This window comes from Volvox carteri (assembly GCF_000143455.1).
Source record: "Volvox carteri f. nagariensis unplaced genomic scaffold VOLCAscaffold_12, whole genome shotgun sequence".
Taxonomy (NCBI): Eukaryota; Viridiplantae; Chlorophyta; class Chlorophyceae; order Chlamydomonadales; family Volvocaceae; genus Volvox; species Volvox carteri.
This window is the reverse complement of record NW_003307555.1, coordinates 504,873-520,768: the sequence shown is the minus strand read 5'-3', so window position 1 is coordinate 520,768 and position 15,896 is coordinate 504,873. Positions and strand designations below refer to the sequence as shown.

General features: G+C 55.0%; 4 protein-coding genes across 4 annotated transcripts in view; 1 reads left to right on the top strand and 3 right to left on the bottom strand.

Annotated features, from left to right (window-relative positions):
* VOLCADRAFT_104117 (uncharacterized protein) overlaps positions 1–5,050 on the bottom strand; it is an 8,547-nt gene extending 3,497 nt beyond the window's left edge. Inside the window, exons 1-7 of the mRNA XM_002948886.1 lie at positions 4,583–5,050; positions 4,020–4,116; positions 3,357–3,480; positions 2,496–2,675; positions 1,993–2,151; positions 1,505–1,592; positions 814–903 (exon numbers count right to left, since the gene is read on the bottom strand). Of these exons, the coding sequence (XP_002948932.1) occupies positions 814–903; positions 1,505–1,592; positions 1,993–2,151; positions 2,496–2,675; positions 3,357–3,480; positions 4,020–4,116; positions 4,583–4,933 (1,089 nt within the window). The 5' untranslated portion in view covers positions 4,934–5,050. The remainder of the gene's footprint in view (positions 1–813; positions 904–1,504; positions 1,593–1,992; positions 2,152–2,495; positions 2,676–3,356; positions 3,481–4,019; positions 4,117–4,582) is intronic.
* Positions 5,051–5,221: 171 nt separating this feature from the next.
* Positions 5,222–6,151, bottom strand: VOLCADRAFT_104116 (uncharacterized protein). Its single transcript, XM_002948885.1, has 2 exons — positions 5,930–6,151; positions 5,222–5,695 (listed from the first exon to the last, which is right to left on the bottom strand). The coding sequence occupies exons 1-2, from the start codon at positions 6,125–6,127 to the stop codon at positions 5,426–5,428; spliced, it is 468 nt and encodes a 155-aa protein (XP_002948931.1). The 5' UTR covers positions 6,128–6,151; the 3' UTR covers positions 5,222–5,425.
* Positions 6,152–6,414: 263 nt separating this feature from the next.
* VOLCADRAFT_89297 (uncharacterized protein) lies at positions 6,415–9,138 on the top strand (the record flags this gene model as incomplete). Its single annotated transcript, XM_002948988.1, has 6 exons — positions 6,415–6,433; positions 7,564–7,634; positions 7,994–8,088; positions 8,528–8,564; positions 8,615–8,704; positions 9,091–9,138. The coding sequence occupies 6 exons, from the start codon at positions 6,415–6,417 to the stop codon at positions 9,136–9,138; spliced, it is 360 nt and encodes a 119-aa protein (XP_002949034.1).
* A 1,656-nt stretch (positions 9,139–10,794) lies between these two features.
* On the bottom strand, positions 10,795–12,825 carry VOLCADRAFT_80447 (uncharacterized protein; the record flags this gene model as incomplete). The annotated part of the gene is made up of 3 exons (XM_002948884.1): positions 12,323–12,825; positions 12,073–12,117; positions 10,795–11,469 (listed from the first exon to the last, which is right to left on the bottom strand). Exons 1-3 carry the CDS (start codon positions 12,626–12,628, stop codon positions 10,795–10,797), a joined length of 1,026 nt encoding a protein of 341 aa, XP_002948930.1. The 5' UTR covers positions 12,629–12,825.
* Between the last annotated feature and the right edge of the window lie 3,071 nt (positions 12,826–15,896).

The window sequence follows — 15,896 nt, the reverse complement described above, 5'->3', positions numbered from 1 at the left end:
CCCTACATCCTCTTGGTGCTCTCTCTGCCTCTTCCCCTCCCCCCCCGGCTCTCCCCGCCCTTTCCCCGGTCTCCCCCCCCTCCGCCGGTACGGCTCCCCCAGGCAAATACACCCTCCCTCCCCCATGTCCCCTTGCGCGGCACCCCCCCAAGCCCCATCCCTGATCCCGCCCCCCTCGCAACCTTTCCCCTCAACCTCCCTCTCGACCTCCCTACCACCCCCACCACCTCAAATCCCCCCTCCGCGCCTCGACACCCTATCCCCTTATCCCCTAAACTCCAGCTCCCGCCGCGTCCGCTTGACCATTAGGTCGTGATGTCCACCGCCTCCGCGCAGCACAGTGCATGTATGTATGTATGTATGTATATACATGTCATGGTGTGTGTAGGAAGAAGAGGGTGTAGCAGATAAATCCTCTTCCCCTCATAGCAACTGAAGGATGTATACGAAAAGAGAACCGCACGATATTGCTGTACGACAGAAGGATGATCCAAATACCTTTCGCCTCCTCGCTCAACCCGCACTCATGCCCAGTTGCATAAGAAAAACCGATCTCACAACAAAACACAAAACAAATCTTCTCGGCCTTAGCCTTACCTAGCTTGGATGCGAGGATGCCGTGGCGGCGTTTTGGGGACGGCTCTCTCATCCTCTATTCCAAACCTCAGCATTCCCACCTCCGTATTTCCCGTACATGTGTTATGTCTCCCCCCACCACACACACACGCGCGCGCGCTCACGTGTTGAAGGCATTGCACCGCACACCCATTGCCGCCCAAGCCATACATACATAAACACGTACACAACACGCACCTCCCTCAGGGTGTGCGGCCAGCCCACTCCGAGCTCAATAAGCTGGTCCACCGCGTCATGTCCCTCCTCAAGGTCAATAATCAAATCGTACTGCAAATACGGTTACCATACACGGTACGGCAAAATTCGTACAGCACAGGTGCGGGCGGGTGAGCAGGGTATGGGCGGGGGGGAGAAAGAGGAAGGTTTCACAAAACAAGGGAGAAAGAGAGGGAACCGCACACAGCGCAGCCCATGACAAGGGCGAGGTGCTTGTGTGGGTGTCGATGGTGGCGTTAATAGTTAGTTGTTAGTGGTTGTTGGTTGGAGGAGCTCAAAACCAGTTTGTTAGGCCCCCCAAATGTGGGAATCAAGTCGCAATCTAAACCGAGCAACGAGGAGAGCGGCCCAACGTTCTAAGCCCTGTAGCCCGCTTCTCCCCGCCTCCTGCAAATCATACGGCGTACCTTTCCCCCCTCGCCCGCCCGCTCGCCTCCTCCCTACCCTTCCTTTTGCGTGCTGCACCCGCCCACAACCGCACCCGCCTCCGCCCCTTCCTCCCCCCTCCCCCCGTCACCACCTGGATTCTTTGCTTCTGTCAAATCACATGGTTACCCCCGCCCCCGCGCCCTCCGTCTCATACCATACCGAAACATCGGCCTGTTGCAGAATGGCTGATTCTACCCCCCAGTACGTACACGTACACACGCACCTGTTGAAGAATGGCTCTCGCTCGCGCGATCTCCTCCGCGCCCAAGGAACCAATAGGCGCGTGGTACACCGTCTCACCCAACATGCCGCTAAAGACACGCAACACATGTGCGTGTGTGTGTGTTTTGTGTATTGGGGGGAAACGGGAAGGGAGAGGGGAAGGGAGAGGGGACAAGAGGGATAAGGGAGGGCGGGAAATCGGAGCCTTTTTCGTTCGCTTCTGTGCAACCGTGCACAGAAACCCTTACTCCTCCTCCTCCTCCCATTCCTCCCCCTCCTCCATCCACCCCCTCCTCTCTTTCCCCGTCCCCCTTTGCCTTCCCCCCGCCCTTTTCCACCTCCCACCTCTCCACCACCCACCCCTTCCCTCTCCCTCCGGTTTGCAAATAACTCCCCATTACCCCCCCACTGGACTCTCCTCAACTCCCCCCCAGATTTCCCCCCTTCCCTTCCCTTCCCTTCCCCCCTTCCCTTCCCTTCCCTTCCCACCGCAGCATGTAATTGTCGACCAACACGGGTCCAAACTGGTCCCAGAACTCGGAGTCGGTACCCCAGAACGTTCGGTTGAAGAGGTCGTTATTCCGGTAGTCCCACTTCATTTGCAACACAACGAACTTGAGGTGGGACAGCAGCCGCTTGTGAGGGTGTCTGAAGTTATAAAAGGTGGGGGGGGAGGGGAAGGGGAAGGGGAGGGCCGGGCAAGGAAGGAGAGATTAGGGGAAGGGGGAATCGGGAAAAAGGGAAATAGGGAGCTCCTAGGGGAAATCATAAGGACCGTACGGCACCGCAAGCAAAAGGCGGCCATGCACCCCAGGTAGGGCCCAGGTTATCAAACACCAAACCAAACCAAACCAACCAACGAGGGCAGTCGATTCTTTGCTTCTTTTTTTTAATTGCAAGGCATGAAAAATATCCCTCCCTCTCCTCCTTCCCCCTCATCCTCCTCCCGATTATTTACCTTTTCTCTCCCCTCTCCCCCCCCTTGCCCTCACCTTATGAGTATGACATTAAAGAACTGGTGGCATATACCCACATTGGCCGGGTCCTCGAAGCCCTCGTGCAGCGTGTACTCGTTGGAAAAGTACTGGTAGCCCATCAGCGCAGCAAACTCGTGGCGCTGGGCGCAGGAGGTCAGATTGGTGACGCGCTTGGCGCGACCCCAGCTCCCCCACCTGCTCGCGCGGGTAGTGCGGGGGGGGGGGGAGGGCGGTGGGAAAACAGAGAGGAAGAGGGCGGAAGGTCAAAAAAAGGGAGGGGAGAAAAGAGAACGTGAGGGAGTGAGAGATACGTGTTATATATTACGTGTTAAGGAAAGTCGAGACGGGGAAACAACTGTCTGACAGTCCACTGTCCAAATAGCCGCAAACTGGTGACAAGTCAATGCGCGGGGGGAAACCGGTAACAGGGGCTGAATTCAAAAGTTTAAGAATTCATGGGGGCCGAGACAAATTAGGCAACACAGCAAAATCGGGGAAAGGAGCCGGGTTTGGGGCGGGGTTTGGGTGGAAGGTGAGGTCTAAAGGATTGTATGGGTCTTTGCCGTGATTTGACCCCCTGCCATCTGTTTCTGTGTCCGGACTACTTCTGGACATGGCTCCGAACTCATTGCCTTACCTCGGGAATATGTGGCAGTTATCCAGGGGCCTAACCAGCCCCTGCCCGCAGCTCAGGTCATTAAAACCCCAAAACGTTCTCTTCCTCCCTTCTACCACCACCACCCCACACACACAAACAGACACGCACACTCACCTTTCCCCCTGACACCCACACACCCACACCCACACACGCACACAGACACACACACAGACACATACACACACGCACCTTCCCCACCACCACACCCACCCACCCACCTGGCACCCCGACCGGTGCGCCGCACGTGGAAGTTGTTATTCAGCCACCGAACTCGGTCATCGAACTGACTGATCTGACAAATGTACGCCGAGTCGTAGATCTGTGCGCGACATCCGTTGTTTTCTGCGCGGACACGGACGAGCAGATCCGGGCACGAGCAGATCCGGGCACGGGCAGATCCGGGCACGAGCAGATCCGGGCACGGGCAGATCCGGGCACGGGCAGATCCGGGCACGAGCAGATCCGGGCACGGGCAGGTTGGTTGGCAGATACGCCGGAAGCCCGTTCACGTGTTTGCAACTACAGATAGGCGGGCGGGCTGATGGTTATGATAGACAGAGAGGCAGGCAGACAGGCAGGTAGATAGGGCCGAGAACAGCCCCGAGGACGTTTAAAGCAAGGACGTCTACCACAACGATCTCTGCTTGCTTTTTCATGTCCACATTCGCCTTTGGCGGAAGCCCGGGTTGGGCGATCTCGTTCTTGTTGCCAATCCCACTATCAGTCCTCCGATCCCTCCGCTCATAGCCTCCCCGCCACTTTCCACCACCTTTCCTTTTTTCCCTTCTGCCCCCAACTCCTTCCAAACTACTCTCCAACAAAAACCCAAATCAGCTCTTCCCAAATTCGGACTTCCCAAATCCCAATGGAGACGGGCTCACTCGCCGCATGGCACCAGCTGGTGCCCCCCGCCTTGGAGATGTGGAAGTACTCCATAATGCCCTTACGGATGGCCACCACCCGGTGAGCCTCGTAAAGCTGGGAGAAAGGGGAAGGGGAGGAGGCGGGGCTGGGCAACAGCAACAGCAGCAGCAGCAGCAGTCGCAGTCGCAGCTGCAGCAACAGCAGCAACATGGCGAAGAAGAGGCCGCGGCCCGGACAGCGCACGGACACGCGAAGCTAGGGTCCTAGGAAAAGGGGAAGCCGTAATGGCGCGTGCTTCAAAGTGTACACATACCACCTAACCCCGCCTGCTATCCACCTCGCTGCTGTCCCCCACAGCTTCATATCAGCTTTGATTGGGGGGACGGCAGCGGGGGACATGGGTTGCGGGAAAAGTAGATGAGAAAGGGGGACGGCGGCGGGAAGTGTAAGGGGTGCAACGCAGAGCGCGCTGGGATTGCTTGTGGATATGCGTGCTTGCGCAGGTCAGTCAAGCTCAGCTGGACGTGAGGTTGTAGGGGGAAGGACTAGTGGTCCACGTGTTTTGGAGCGTTAAGCTCACCTCCAGAAACATTTGTTGCAGCCCCTCCTCAATCTGTCCTGGCAGCTGCCGTTGCATACGTGTAACCCAGGCCTTGACCAGCTGGGCTAGGATCATTCGGCGAAGAGCTGGGAAAGCCTGACGTTTCCCGAAAACATTCGGTGATTTTGTAGTCATGTTTGCGACATTTGAGGTGAAGAAACTGCGGATGGCAGCGATCCACTCAGAAGAACAGTCGTTGCCCGCAGCAGCCATAGCAATCAACTGTTTCGCAAAGTCCACAGCTCCAGGCTCGTCGAGTTCAGGAACTTTGTATTTTGCACCATCAATTTTAAACCGGGGCATGTCAACTGCAACATTGAGTAATGCCATCAACTCAGCTTCTGCAGCTGGCGTCTGTGAAGAACCAAAAATTTGCTGCAAAGCTTCATGAATAATTGATCCATTACATGTTGCAAAATTTAAGAATCCCAACGTGGTCAAAAGAAACACGGCCCATCCACAAGTACGTGTGCGCGCCATTATCTACAGCTACATGATATGGTTCAAGTTGACATCCAGTTAAACCAAACACGTATTCATTTGGGCACTTCTCAATTGTGGGTCCCGGCTTGCCGTTTCGCTCGTTGTGTCGTTGCAACGAAGAGTGCAATAGCAGTTAGATACGGAAGCTTTACAAATTTGTAATTGACATCAGCTAGTTGGCTCGACAGCCAAATGTTCGCCTGTTAGGAGCTAACCGGAGGACGGATGTCCCCAAGTATGGGAGAGAGGCGGCTGCACGATAGTACGCCATGACCTGTTCCGCTATAATTATATTTGGCGATTGCACGTTTCTCCTCCCCCCAAATCCTGCAATCTAGGTCACTCTTCACCAGCTTTTAGCAGCTGCAGTGAAGAGTCAAACGCATGAGCGCAACTGCGCGCGTCCGAGAGCTTTCTGTCCACCTCAACAACAAGACCTTCAAGGTGCTTGCAGCGAGGCGTCACCAGCGCCGACACCTCCGCCAGCTCCAACTCGACATGGAAGCCCAGTCCAATTGCCACAAATATGCGCTTGCAGTCCGGCACACGGGCAGCCACAGTCACGTCGCAGCCCACGTCTACTCGTGTTTCAAAGCCAGAGGTCCCATCCTGCAGTGAGACAGGTCTCGTGCGGGTTTGCCACCAGATGGGCGAACGGTTGTAGGGAACTGAAGCTACTAATATATCCTGCCAACATAGCCCAAACGCCGGGGTTCGTGAGCCCAACCCAAGAAGTTGACAGGTACGGTAGCGGAGCCAGGGAGTGAGTTTGCGAAAAAGTGGGCCCTGAACGAACAGCACGCATGCAGAAGAGTTCCCATAGCACCAACCACACGGTCTTGCCGTGATAAGTTTCTCCACCCGCTCGACCAGCTGCGAATACTCGCTTAAGTCGTCCTGCAGCCGTTGACGCCGTTCCTCAAGGCGTTTTATGTCAGCAGCGAAGTCTTCTTTATAGCCCTCGAATTTGCGGAGTTTGGCTGCTAACTGCTCTGGACTTAGGGGCACGTCCTCTTCTTGGTCCAAGAAGGAGGAGGGCATTTCGGCGTCGATCTATTAGCCCTCAGCATTTCAGGGTGTGAGAGTTGCAGCCTGACATGAGAAGTGCCTGGATAAGGCTCCAGAACCACCTCGGAACCGTACAACCGCTGTGTTTTCTTCATAATAACTGCACCAAGTGTATGAATACTATTTAAATACGACTACTAAAACGATGCGTTTCTGAAACTGTACTTAACTGCTCCGACGCGTCTTGGCGTTACAGCAACGTACCTGAAGTGCGAGTGCGCTACGCTTGAAATATAAACTAATCTTGTAAGGTAATTGCGATGGCGAGAATATACATCGGTGAGTGATGTTTTTTGCTATTCGGTGGATGCATGTGAACGTGATTCCTGACAGCATGAATGTCGTTCAGGTAACTTGCATTCCAGCCTGCGTGAGGAGGAACTTGAGGCGGAGTTCGTGAGGTTTGGGAGATTACGGAGTGTATGGGTCGCCCGGAAACCGCCAGGTAGAACTGTGTTCTTGGACTGACCGATTGAAGGCGCCTCTTTCTCTCTCTCTTTTTGGTAACTGATGTTCTCACTCCCGTTTCATGTAGGATTTGGTGAGCTTCATGATGTTACGGGCTGTGCAGTGCCGGTGGCCACTTGGGTTTGGAGAAGAATCTTCTGAATCGTCTACTTAAAATGGGGAAGCGCTACCCTGCGTGCCAGCCAAGCTCAATAGTTAACTCGTCGATCTTCAGTTTCGTAGACTGACCGCCCGTTGCCTGCGTCCTTTACCTGCCGCCTGTGCAACTGCACATGCAGTTGAACTGTGACCGCCGTCGCCGGCGTTCCACATCTCAACACCGCCTTTTTTAATCCTCTTCATCGCTCCGACGATCTCCAACCCCTCCTCCTCATTCACCGACTGTCGCTTCTCGTCGGCGTCGATGCTGCCATCGCCATACTTTTGCCCCACCATCTACGCCACCTACCTTTCCAAATGCACCTCGCCCACGTCTATAGCTTCATCGTCACGCCCACCGTCCTGTCGCCTCACCTTCCATCGGCCATCATCTTCGTCCCCACGCCATCACACCTGCGTCGCCCCAGCCGCACCGTCGCACACCGTCTGTTCGCCGTTGGTTGCAATCGCGCCGGCACTACCAGCGACCACGTTACTTGCGCCGCAGTGAGCCGGGCCAATGTCCGACACGCCGCGCGCGGGGGAAGGGGTGTCGCGACATGACACAGCTATCAGTAGGCCTTCCAATTCGCTCGGTTGCCATAGAAGCCATTGGCCATGCGTGTAGGACCTACTATTCTGGCCACAGTTCGGCGCGGTGTAGCCGCACTCAGCCTGATGCAATGCCTTGACGGGGGTTGGATGTCAGCTGATCCCGTGCCTTCGCAATATCTGTGCAACCCGCACGACAAAACACGCGCCCCACTCTTCCCCAATCTTCACTTGTTGCGTTCGCCGCACAGCGTTCATTGAGATGGACGACGCCCGAGATGCGGATGACGCAGTCCGGGCGCTGGATGGCTTTAAAGGCTGGGTGAGGCTGGGTGAAGCTCAAAGAGTCCTAACGACCCATAGCTAGCAATACTTGCAACAATATTACAACCTTCAACGGCCTTTCCTGCGACCCCTTTATCATGATGCTGCTCTTGTTACGGATGGCTTGTTACGGATGGCGGAGTAGAAACGTTTGGGGGCTATGAACGTGTGCACATGCATCTGCTAGCGTTCCTTTACAACACCTTGTTTTCAGCCTTCCTGGCTGAGTTGTTTGCTTCCCTCTGTTGCTTCTTGATTAAGAGGTGCTGACTGGGTACGTTTGGGTACGTATGCAGCCCGCTACATGTTCCTCAACCGTCTTCCTACTTGTCGTGCTTTCCGTTTCACTGTTGGCAGCGGGTGGAGATTTCTCGCAACCGCGGCCCGCCGCCCGGACGCGGCGGGTTCCGCGGAGGCCCGCCAGTGGACCGCTTTGATGACTTTCGCCGCAGGTGAGTCGATGTAATGCTGTAAGCCCTACATGATTTGCAGTTTGCAGTTTATGGGGATAAAAAACATCACCACCCGAGAACACGTTTCCAGGATGGCCTGCGGTCGCCGGTGCGTGGTTTAAAGTTACAAGTTACAAGTTCCGCACAAGTGCGGGGGTGTCCGTAAAAGCCATTGGAGGGGATTATGGGCAGTAAATCATTTTTAGTGCGGTTACGTGGTGGACCATCATCGTCCTCCCTCGTCCGCTTGAGCACGAAGCGCCACACGAGAGAGCAACGTGCCGCGATGTCTGGGAGGTCTTATCCTCCGCGCGCTCTGGTCCGCGTTACTCTTCTCGGAGCACCTCCAATGTACTCGAATGAATGTTGAATCTTACAGCCAGCAACGTGGTCTGAGACGCTCTTTGGGCTGGGCTGCCTCCCCTCCCTGTGCATGTAGCCCGCCGCGCCGCCGGTCGCCTAGCCCTTACCGCCGGGTCAGTCCGCCGCGCCGCCGGAGTCCAAGCCCCGTACTACGGCGCCGCAGCCCAAGCCCCGTACTACGGCGCTCGCTGAGCCCCATCCGCCGGCGGTCCCCGAGCCCGATCCGCCGTCGCAGCCCAAGTCCGCCGCGCCGGTAAGACGGGAGTGATTCGGTCGGTGACAAAGCCTCCGCGTGCCTAGCAAAACTTCAACAGGGTCTCGTGCCCTGAGCGCGCTGCTTTGCACATTACTTGTGCGAATTACCTTTGGACGCTTCCGATTTGGGGCCTGTCGGACCATTGTTCCCTTATGCCGTCCGCTGGGAGCGGCAGTGTGTCCCACGTAACGTGTTCCCACATACGTAATATATTTATTATCTATTATTACAAATTATTATTTATTTTATTATATGTATTATATATATAAATGCCATCAGTGCGACCTGTCTGCTTCTCTATGGAGGTTTTTTTGCGACCATGGTGTGACAAAAACACACAACACATGCACACTGGACGGGATGGCCTCATGTCCCGGGTGCAGGTCTTCCCCGCGCCGGGACAGCCCGCCCTTAGATCTTCGTCCTCGTAGCCCGAGTCCAATTCGAGAGCGGTCCGCGTCACCACTCCTGAGGAGGTCGCCTGTCCGAGAACGTTCCCGGCCACTGGGGGTTCGGGAGCGGTCACGAAGCCGCAGCCGATCGCTTGTGCGCGACTGAGGCCTTACTGTATATCCTCTGAAGCAGCATGGCTTGGATGGGGCGGCTTCGGTTTCACATGGGGGGGAGCCGACACGGGGATGGACCGCTAATTTTTGTGTACCTTGCATGTTGACGTCGACAGAGTGCAAAACCTGCGATGTGGTTATTCGTCCGTATGCAGCCGATGGAGGTGTTAGAATTGAATACGTCGCCTAAGTCACCTAATAGCATGGTGCGTGGTTTGGGGACCGTGCTGCGGAGATGTTGTATAGCTGTTCTCCCCAGTACAAGCTACCCGCCGACCTAGCAGCTGCGGGCGTGAATACTAGCAATTTTGTGAGTGGCGGCTATAGCTGCTATTAGCCAAGCTGTGTGTGTATAGAGGGAAGTTATACGCCTGACGCCGAGAGACACGAGAGGAAGACATTTCCATATCGAGACATTTATATACAAGTACTGCAGCTCCAAGCCTATTATTAGCTTGTTAGTCCACACTTCATAACGATGCTGGATTTCCTATACGAGGGTGAGGTCGTCTGTGTCCTGCGGTTTAACCGCGTCTTGTCTGATGATCTGATGATAGAGTCAAGACAGTGGTGGAAAGGTCTATGCGGCTTCATTAATGGTCGTGAAGTGGCTGGTACGTTGGCATGTCGCTGCCCGTATGCACATCTGACATTGAGCAGAGAGTCCTGACCTGACTTGATTACGTACGCGGTTTTGGCATATCAACATCGGAACCGTACTAAAAGGGCAACTGCCTAATAACTCCCTGTCAGGGGATGGGATATGACGTGTATATATACATCAATAAGGCGACTGACCTGCCGAGCATGGTTTGTGCACAGTCCCTCCCCCCTCCGATTGGAAATCCAAATAACCTAGCAATACATTATCAGCAGCTACCAGCACAAAAATAAAGCCGGACATGGCAAATTGTTACAAGCCATTTTTGTTTTAATCCTGCACAAGGTTGGCGCGACCCATTGCAATGAAACGTGCGCGACCCATTGTCGCGACAACGGATAGTACGTACTAGAGAATGTGTGTATGTCAGACCTCCGTTGCATTACCCAGAGAGGTGTAATAGATCCACGCAAGCCAGAGGCGCACAGCCTAACATCCACAAGTTAGTAGACAATGGCGCACACATAAAACTCACCAGGACACTGCAATCACAAGAAACACACGGTGGTGTACCAAAAGATCATTCCACAATCACCCTGTCCGAACCCCAAATCCCACCCAGACACACTAATCCTGAAATTCTTCCCTACTTCCCAACCTAGCAGCAAAACCCTCTCCTCACAGAATCTGTTCGGCCCCTTTTTCACCCGACCCAATTCCCGAGGAAGCCATTACACCCCCCCTTCATTTCTCTCAGGCTGAGTCCCATCTGGGTCCTTCATCTGGGTCTGAGTCGGCGCTTATTCCATAGCACCCCAATGCATCCAACTCGGCCCGTTCACCCTCTTCTCCTCCTATCACACCCAGAAACCCCGTCCGCCCTCTCAAACCGCCTCGCTCCCGGGAATACCCATTCTCCATTACCCGGGTCGCAGCACGAGCGTTACCAGCACATACATGTTCCAGGCGCTGTGCAACAGGATGGGCGGAATCAGGTTTTTAGTCCGGATAAACACACCCGAAAAGACCACCCCCAGGACGAGCAGCGGCAGGAACGTCTGCATGCGAAAGTGACACGACGCAAACACCACAGAACTCACCGCTACTGCCGCCGGCGTCGGCATGTAGCGCGCCAACGAAGTTAACAGAAACCCACGGAAAATCGCCTCTTCCCAAATCGGCGCGCACAACGACACCACGCTAAAATACACCACGTTCGTAACCCAGTCGCCGACCGACAGCGAATGCTCAAGGTTCGAAGCCCAGCTCGCGTCAGGCTCGAAAGGAAACCAGCCCATGCTTTGGTGTGCCAGCCAGTCGACGAGAGGAAAGGAGGCGCAGCACAGCACTACGGCCAATGGCCAAAGCCCGCGGAGGCGCACAGGAAAGAGACCCAAGCTGAGCGGGCGGAACTCGCGAAGACAAGACCAGAGGATGCTGAGTGTGATGATGAGCTGGGAGAGGTCCAGGCAGAGGTGCAGCACGGCATGGCTTCGTACGGTCAACTCCAACCGGTCAACGCCGAGGCAGCTGAGGATGAGCGGTACGATGACGTGGCCGATGATGATGTAGGCTAGCAGCCAGAGCGTCATGACCTGCACGCGTTCAGGGTTGAAAAGGAGCGGGGACGGGACGGGACGGAGGGGACGGTGTGGTCGGCGATGGATGTGAATGAGATGGGGCAGGGCGAGGCAGGCGAACGAAGCCGTGTTTAGGGACGGGTACCGAGCAGGCCAAGTGCTGAGGAAGCGGAAGCGGGCAAACCACAGGACACACAATAGTGATACACGGCAGTGAGTAGGGTGGGAGAACAGGGCGGATGGCAGGGAGAGTGGGAAGGAGGTCGGCAAGGAAAAGGCGAGTAGGCGGGGTAACGGTGTGGTGCTGCGTGCCGCGATGTGGCATTACGTTGTTCAATTTTGGATTTGCGAGGACTTTCAAAAGGGAACAATCCGAGGTCCGTTTGGAAACGATGCACTCATCTTATTATCTTATTATAAGATAGCAGTGAACACGTTTGGGTAATAGCAAGGTTTCTAATTGCGCGGCCGGCTGTGGACCTGAGCTTCTGCGGCAGGGGGTAGGCACCGGGGCGGGAAAACACTGGAAGGCACTCGAGGGGGAAACGCGAGCGGGACTTAAAAGTAGCCTTGCTATGCGGCATCAGAGCTGCTCTACGCAGGCGCTTGGCGGCGCACCTGAAAGACCTTGCCCAGCCCCCATGGAACCTTTGGCAGGCCCTCCTGTCGGTGGTTTCGGAGGAAAGGAGGAAGCGGACCGGATTGGTTGCGGTGCATCAGGGCCGGGTTTGAAGGACACGGAGGGGTTTAAGAAACCTTGAGAGCAGGTGCAGCTGTAATGGAAGCCACCGCCACAGCGTTTGTAAGGCGCTTGTGTTTCGGCCCGAAAAAGACACGAATTGATTCAGACTTATGGCGCAACTCCCACCTGGGAAATGTTCGCCGAAGGCTGTTTCGCGGGCTGTCCGGAGCACTCCCTCCCGAGGCTTTCTCTCAAGGCTGGGTCTGGATGATCCCTAGTTGAAGGTCCAAGGCTACCAGCGCCTTCATCGCTTGGTGGATATACAGCTGCGGCATCATTGCCGGCTACTTTCGCTCTATGCAATCGCTGATGTTGGAAGTCGCGGCGGCCCACGACCAGATGGCATCTATTACTAGGACGTAAGACGTGTATATAAGATGTTGAGCATTCTCGGCATGATGCCAGCCGCAGCTGGTGGAGCGAGCTGCTCATGCGAGAGTTGCCGTCAGTTTTGTTTGGTGATTGCGCTAAGGATCGCTACAAGATGGCTCAATGAATAGGCGAAATGTATAAAATTTAAGAACAAGAAGGTTTGGAACCCGTTTAAGGCGTGGTCGCGAACTCGGCGGTTCAAGGTATGAACAACGCCAACCAGCTAATACAAGCCTCCCTTATATTCCCAGTTATCACTACAATAAAAACTTCACAGGAGTGTAAACGGAATGGCTCTTAAATTGTACGGTGGACGATGGGCGCATGATGGGCTCAATCCTGACTCCCTGAACCCCTAGCAGCACCAAGGGCCATGACCGACGCATACCTCAAAAGCCAGCCCGCCGCTACTTCTACCCCGTGTCACATCTAGTACCTACGAACGATAGCCCATTAAAGTATGTACGTCTCTTCTCTTCCAGGCTCTATCAACGGTCAGGCTGGGCTTCCACCCTCCACTCTTCACCCTTCCCCCAATGTATGTAAGCGCAACAGCCTATATGCAGCTCCCCGTAACCCGCTCTGTCACCGAGTTGCCTATCCCTTTCCCTTGCCTAGAGTCCTTTCCTCTAGACCTGCTCGACGTTGCTGCGGTGCACGAAACCACACGCACAGCACGCGCACCGGACACAACCTAAGTGATTCTTTCGTTCTTAGAATTACTACAACGGCGTTATAATATAGGGATGGATACTGGCATCTGAAAGCGCTAGCTGGGTATCTATGATGGAAAAGGGAGGGGGTTTATCAGACAGGAATATCGTAAGCTTCCAAGCGCAGCGTCCAAACGGAGGAAACATGCAAGGTGTGCAAACTTTGTGGGGACAGCAAGCAGCTTGGCAGGGTATGTGGCTGCCTGTGCAGCACATGCACAGGGGCTTTCTGTCGGTTTTCAGGTGGATCAGACTATGAAGACCAGCTGACCAGCTGGCGTTGTCGAATTTTACCCACAGTACCTATCTGGCTAAGGGGGGTATAACTCCAGAAGGTGAGGTGCAACACATACACACATACCCACACACATACACGCGTGACATTAAGTAAGGCTTTATGAACTAGGTGTATATTCCCCCTTTCACTTCCTCTTCCGGTTTATTTTTTACTGCAAAATTGCGGCACGCCATTTTAACCCCCGTTCCTAGTTTAACACCTTCCGTTGGACAATATGTGCAGCTGCCGTTGGGTAAGCCCAAGAAAACCCTCAGCCTCTCCCTCCGCCGCAGCAAGCAAATGGCTCACGGGCGCGCGCCGTAACACTTTGTCCCCACATCACGCTGCGCAGTGATCTGTCCCAGAACTCATTTCATCTCATAGCCAGATGCCAGATCGCTTTGGACGTGTACGGCCCCCCGTTGCATCCTCTTGCTTGACACACAAAAAGAGGACAGCACACTCAAACCCCCTCGCAATCCTCTGGAATCGGGGCCTTATAGCGCGCTGCATGCCCCTGGCTCCCCACATCACAACGGACAATGGGCCCTGTAGGAGACAGGATGAAGTGCACAAGCGATTCCTTATCCTGGCATTTTCCTAAAACAAAATCCGAGAATTGCGTTCTCTTAACGGTCAACCACCAAGAAGACTCTTAGTAGTAACGCAGCCCTCAAAGGAGCCGATCAGCCATCCTCCCTGTCCTCTCCTCGCCTTCGCATGCCCCGGATAAGAACCCAACGTTATTCTTTTCACCGCGTCCTCCAGCTTAAGCCGCTACCGCCGAAGCCGCCAACGCAGCCAACGCCACGGCCGATAACCTTCCAAATTCCTCAGTGTTTTGTAAGAAGCACATGCACGACGACTCGCAGCGCTCTGGCCAACCCCGCAGCTGCGAAACATCAAAACGTTCTGCGAAATTATGCGAGAGGAAAGTACTCCACCAACATGAGATGGAACAACAAAAAACCAAAATTGACAACTAACCCCAACCGCAAAACTGACAACTGATACCAACCGCAAAGGACCAACACCGCTCATATGTATCCCGCTCCCTCCTTCTCTCTTGCTCCCTCTCTCTCTCACGGGGCCCCCCCGGTCCTTCGAGCCCACACCGCGGCAGGCCGAGTCGCCCAGCAGCACTGCGTCTCGCAAAGACCTCTCGCTCATGTCACTAATCGACCGCGACAACCCTTCCCCCCTCCCTCCTCCACACAGATTTCCTTCCCAACCAACAACCACCTCCACAGCGCACCACTCAAAAAACACCTCCGGTGCACCCACGTCCAGATCCAAACCGGGAAACACCTCAACCCCCCTCTCCTCCGTTCCCTTCCATCTCTGCCTTCACCACGTGCACTCGTACACGCAAGCGCGATGCTTCCTTCGAAAACACATACGCACATACGCACACACATACGCAACCGGAGAGACACAGCAGCTGTGCGGCTTACGGTTTTGTTTTGGCCGCAGCACAACAGTAACTAATATAATACTAGTAGTAATAATAACCTCAACCAACCCATATTCACTTTCGATGCCATATTAGGCAACGCCCCGCTGGGGGGGCACCTGACGCAGCGAGCGGCTACGTGTGCGGTACTTTCTCTCCTCCTCTCTCTCTCCCTCCCTCCCCCTCCCTCCTCCTCCGCTCGAATAACTTCTTCACTTTCCCCAAAAGCTTCAAAGTCACCTCACCACCTCTCCGGCCATTTCTTTTGATGGTTGAACAAAACACTCACCCTCATACTCGCCTTAAAAAAGCTTCCTCCTCCCCCTGCCCCCGCGCGTGTAGCACACGCACACACGGAAGACAACCGCAAGTTCACCTGTTGCCTCATCTTCCCGCTTTCAAGGGAATGTACTCTCTGGAGATGTATCCTGCAAAATTGATGAAGCAATTCCACGCGGCCATGCACACGCACACATCCCCGCCACGTCCCGCCGTACTATACTTCGCCGTATCCCCCCTCCCCAGCTCGCCGTACTATGCCGTACTATGCAGTACAACGGGCCCGTAAGGGGGCCCTCTCCCGTGGAGGTTATTCTCCACCTCACCTCGGCAAGAGTGTGTTCATCAGAGCTGAACACCGACAAGCCTTAAGACATCCTGTTGACCTCTTTCCACACACGCCGCTGTACGCGTGCACGTACACACACACATGTGGGTGTATGTATATATGTTTATCGATGATGTGGGATGACATAACACGCCGACGCCGACGCCAATGCGACGATGAGGTGAGGCGTTACGACTCGGCGCCGCATTTACCACAGTTTACGAGTGCCGCCGAGGAGCGAATCACCCTGAGCGCGTACCTTGGCGGCGGCGGCGGCC

Excerpts from the sequence above, each read along its gene's own strand:
- VOLCADRAFT_104116 (XM_002948885.1), bottom strand. The coding sequence starts at position 6,127 with ATGCCCTCCTCCTTCTTGGACCAAGAAGAGGACGTGCCCCTAAGTCCA. Across the intron at positions 5,696-5,929 it reads GGGTGGAGAAACTTATCACG|GATGGGACCTCTGGCTTTGA; the intron begins GCAAGACCGTGT and ends GTCTCACTGCAG.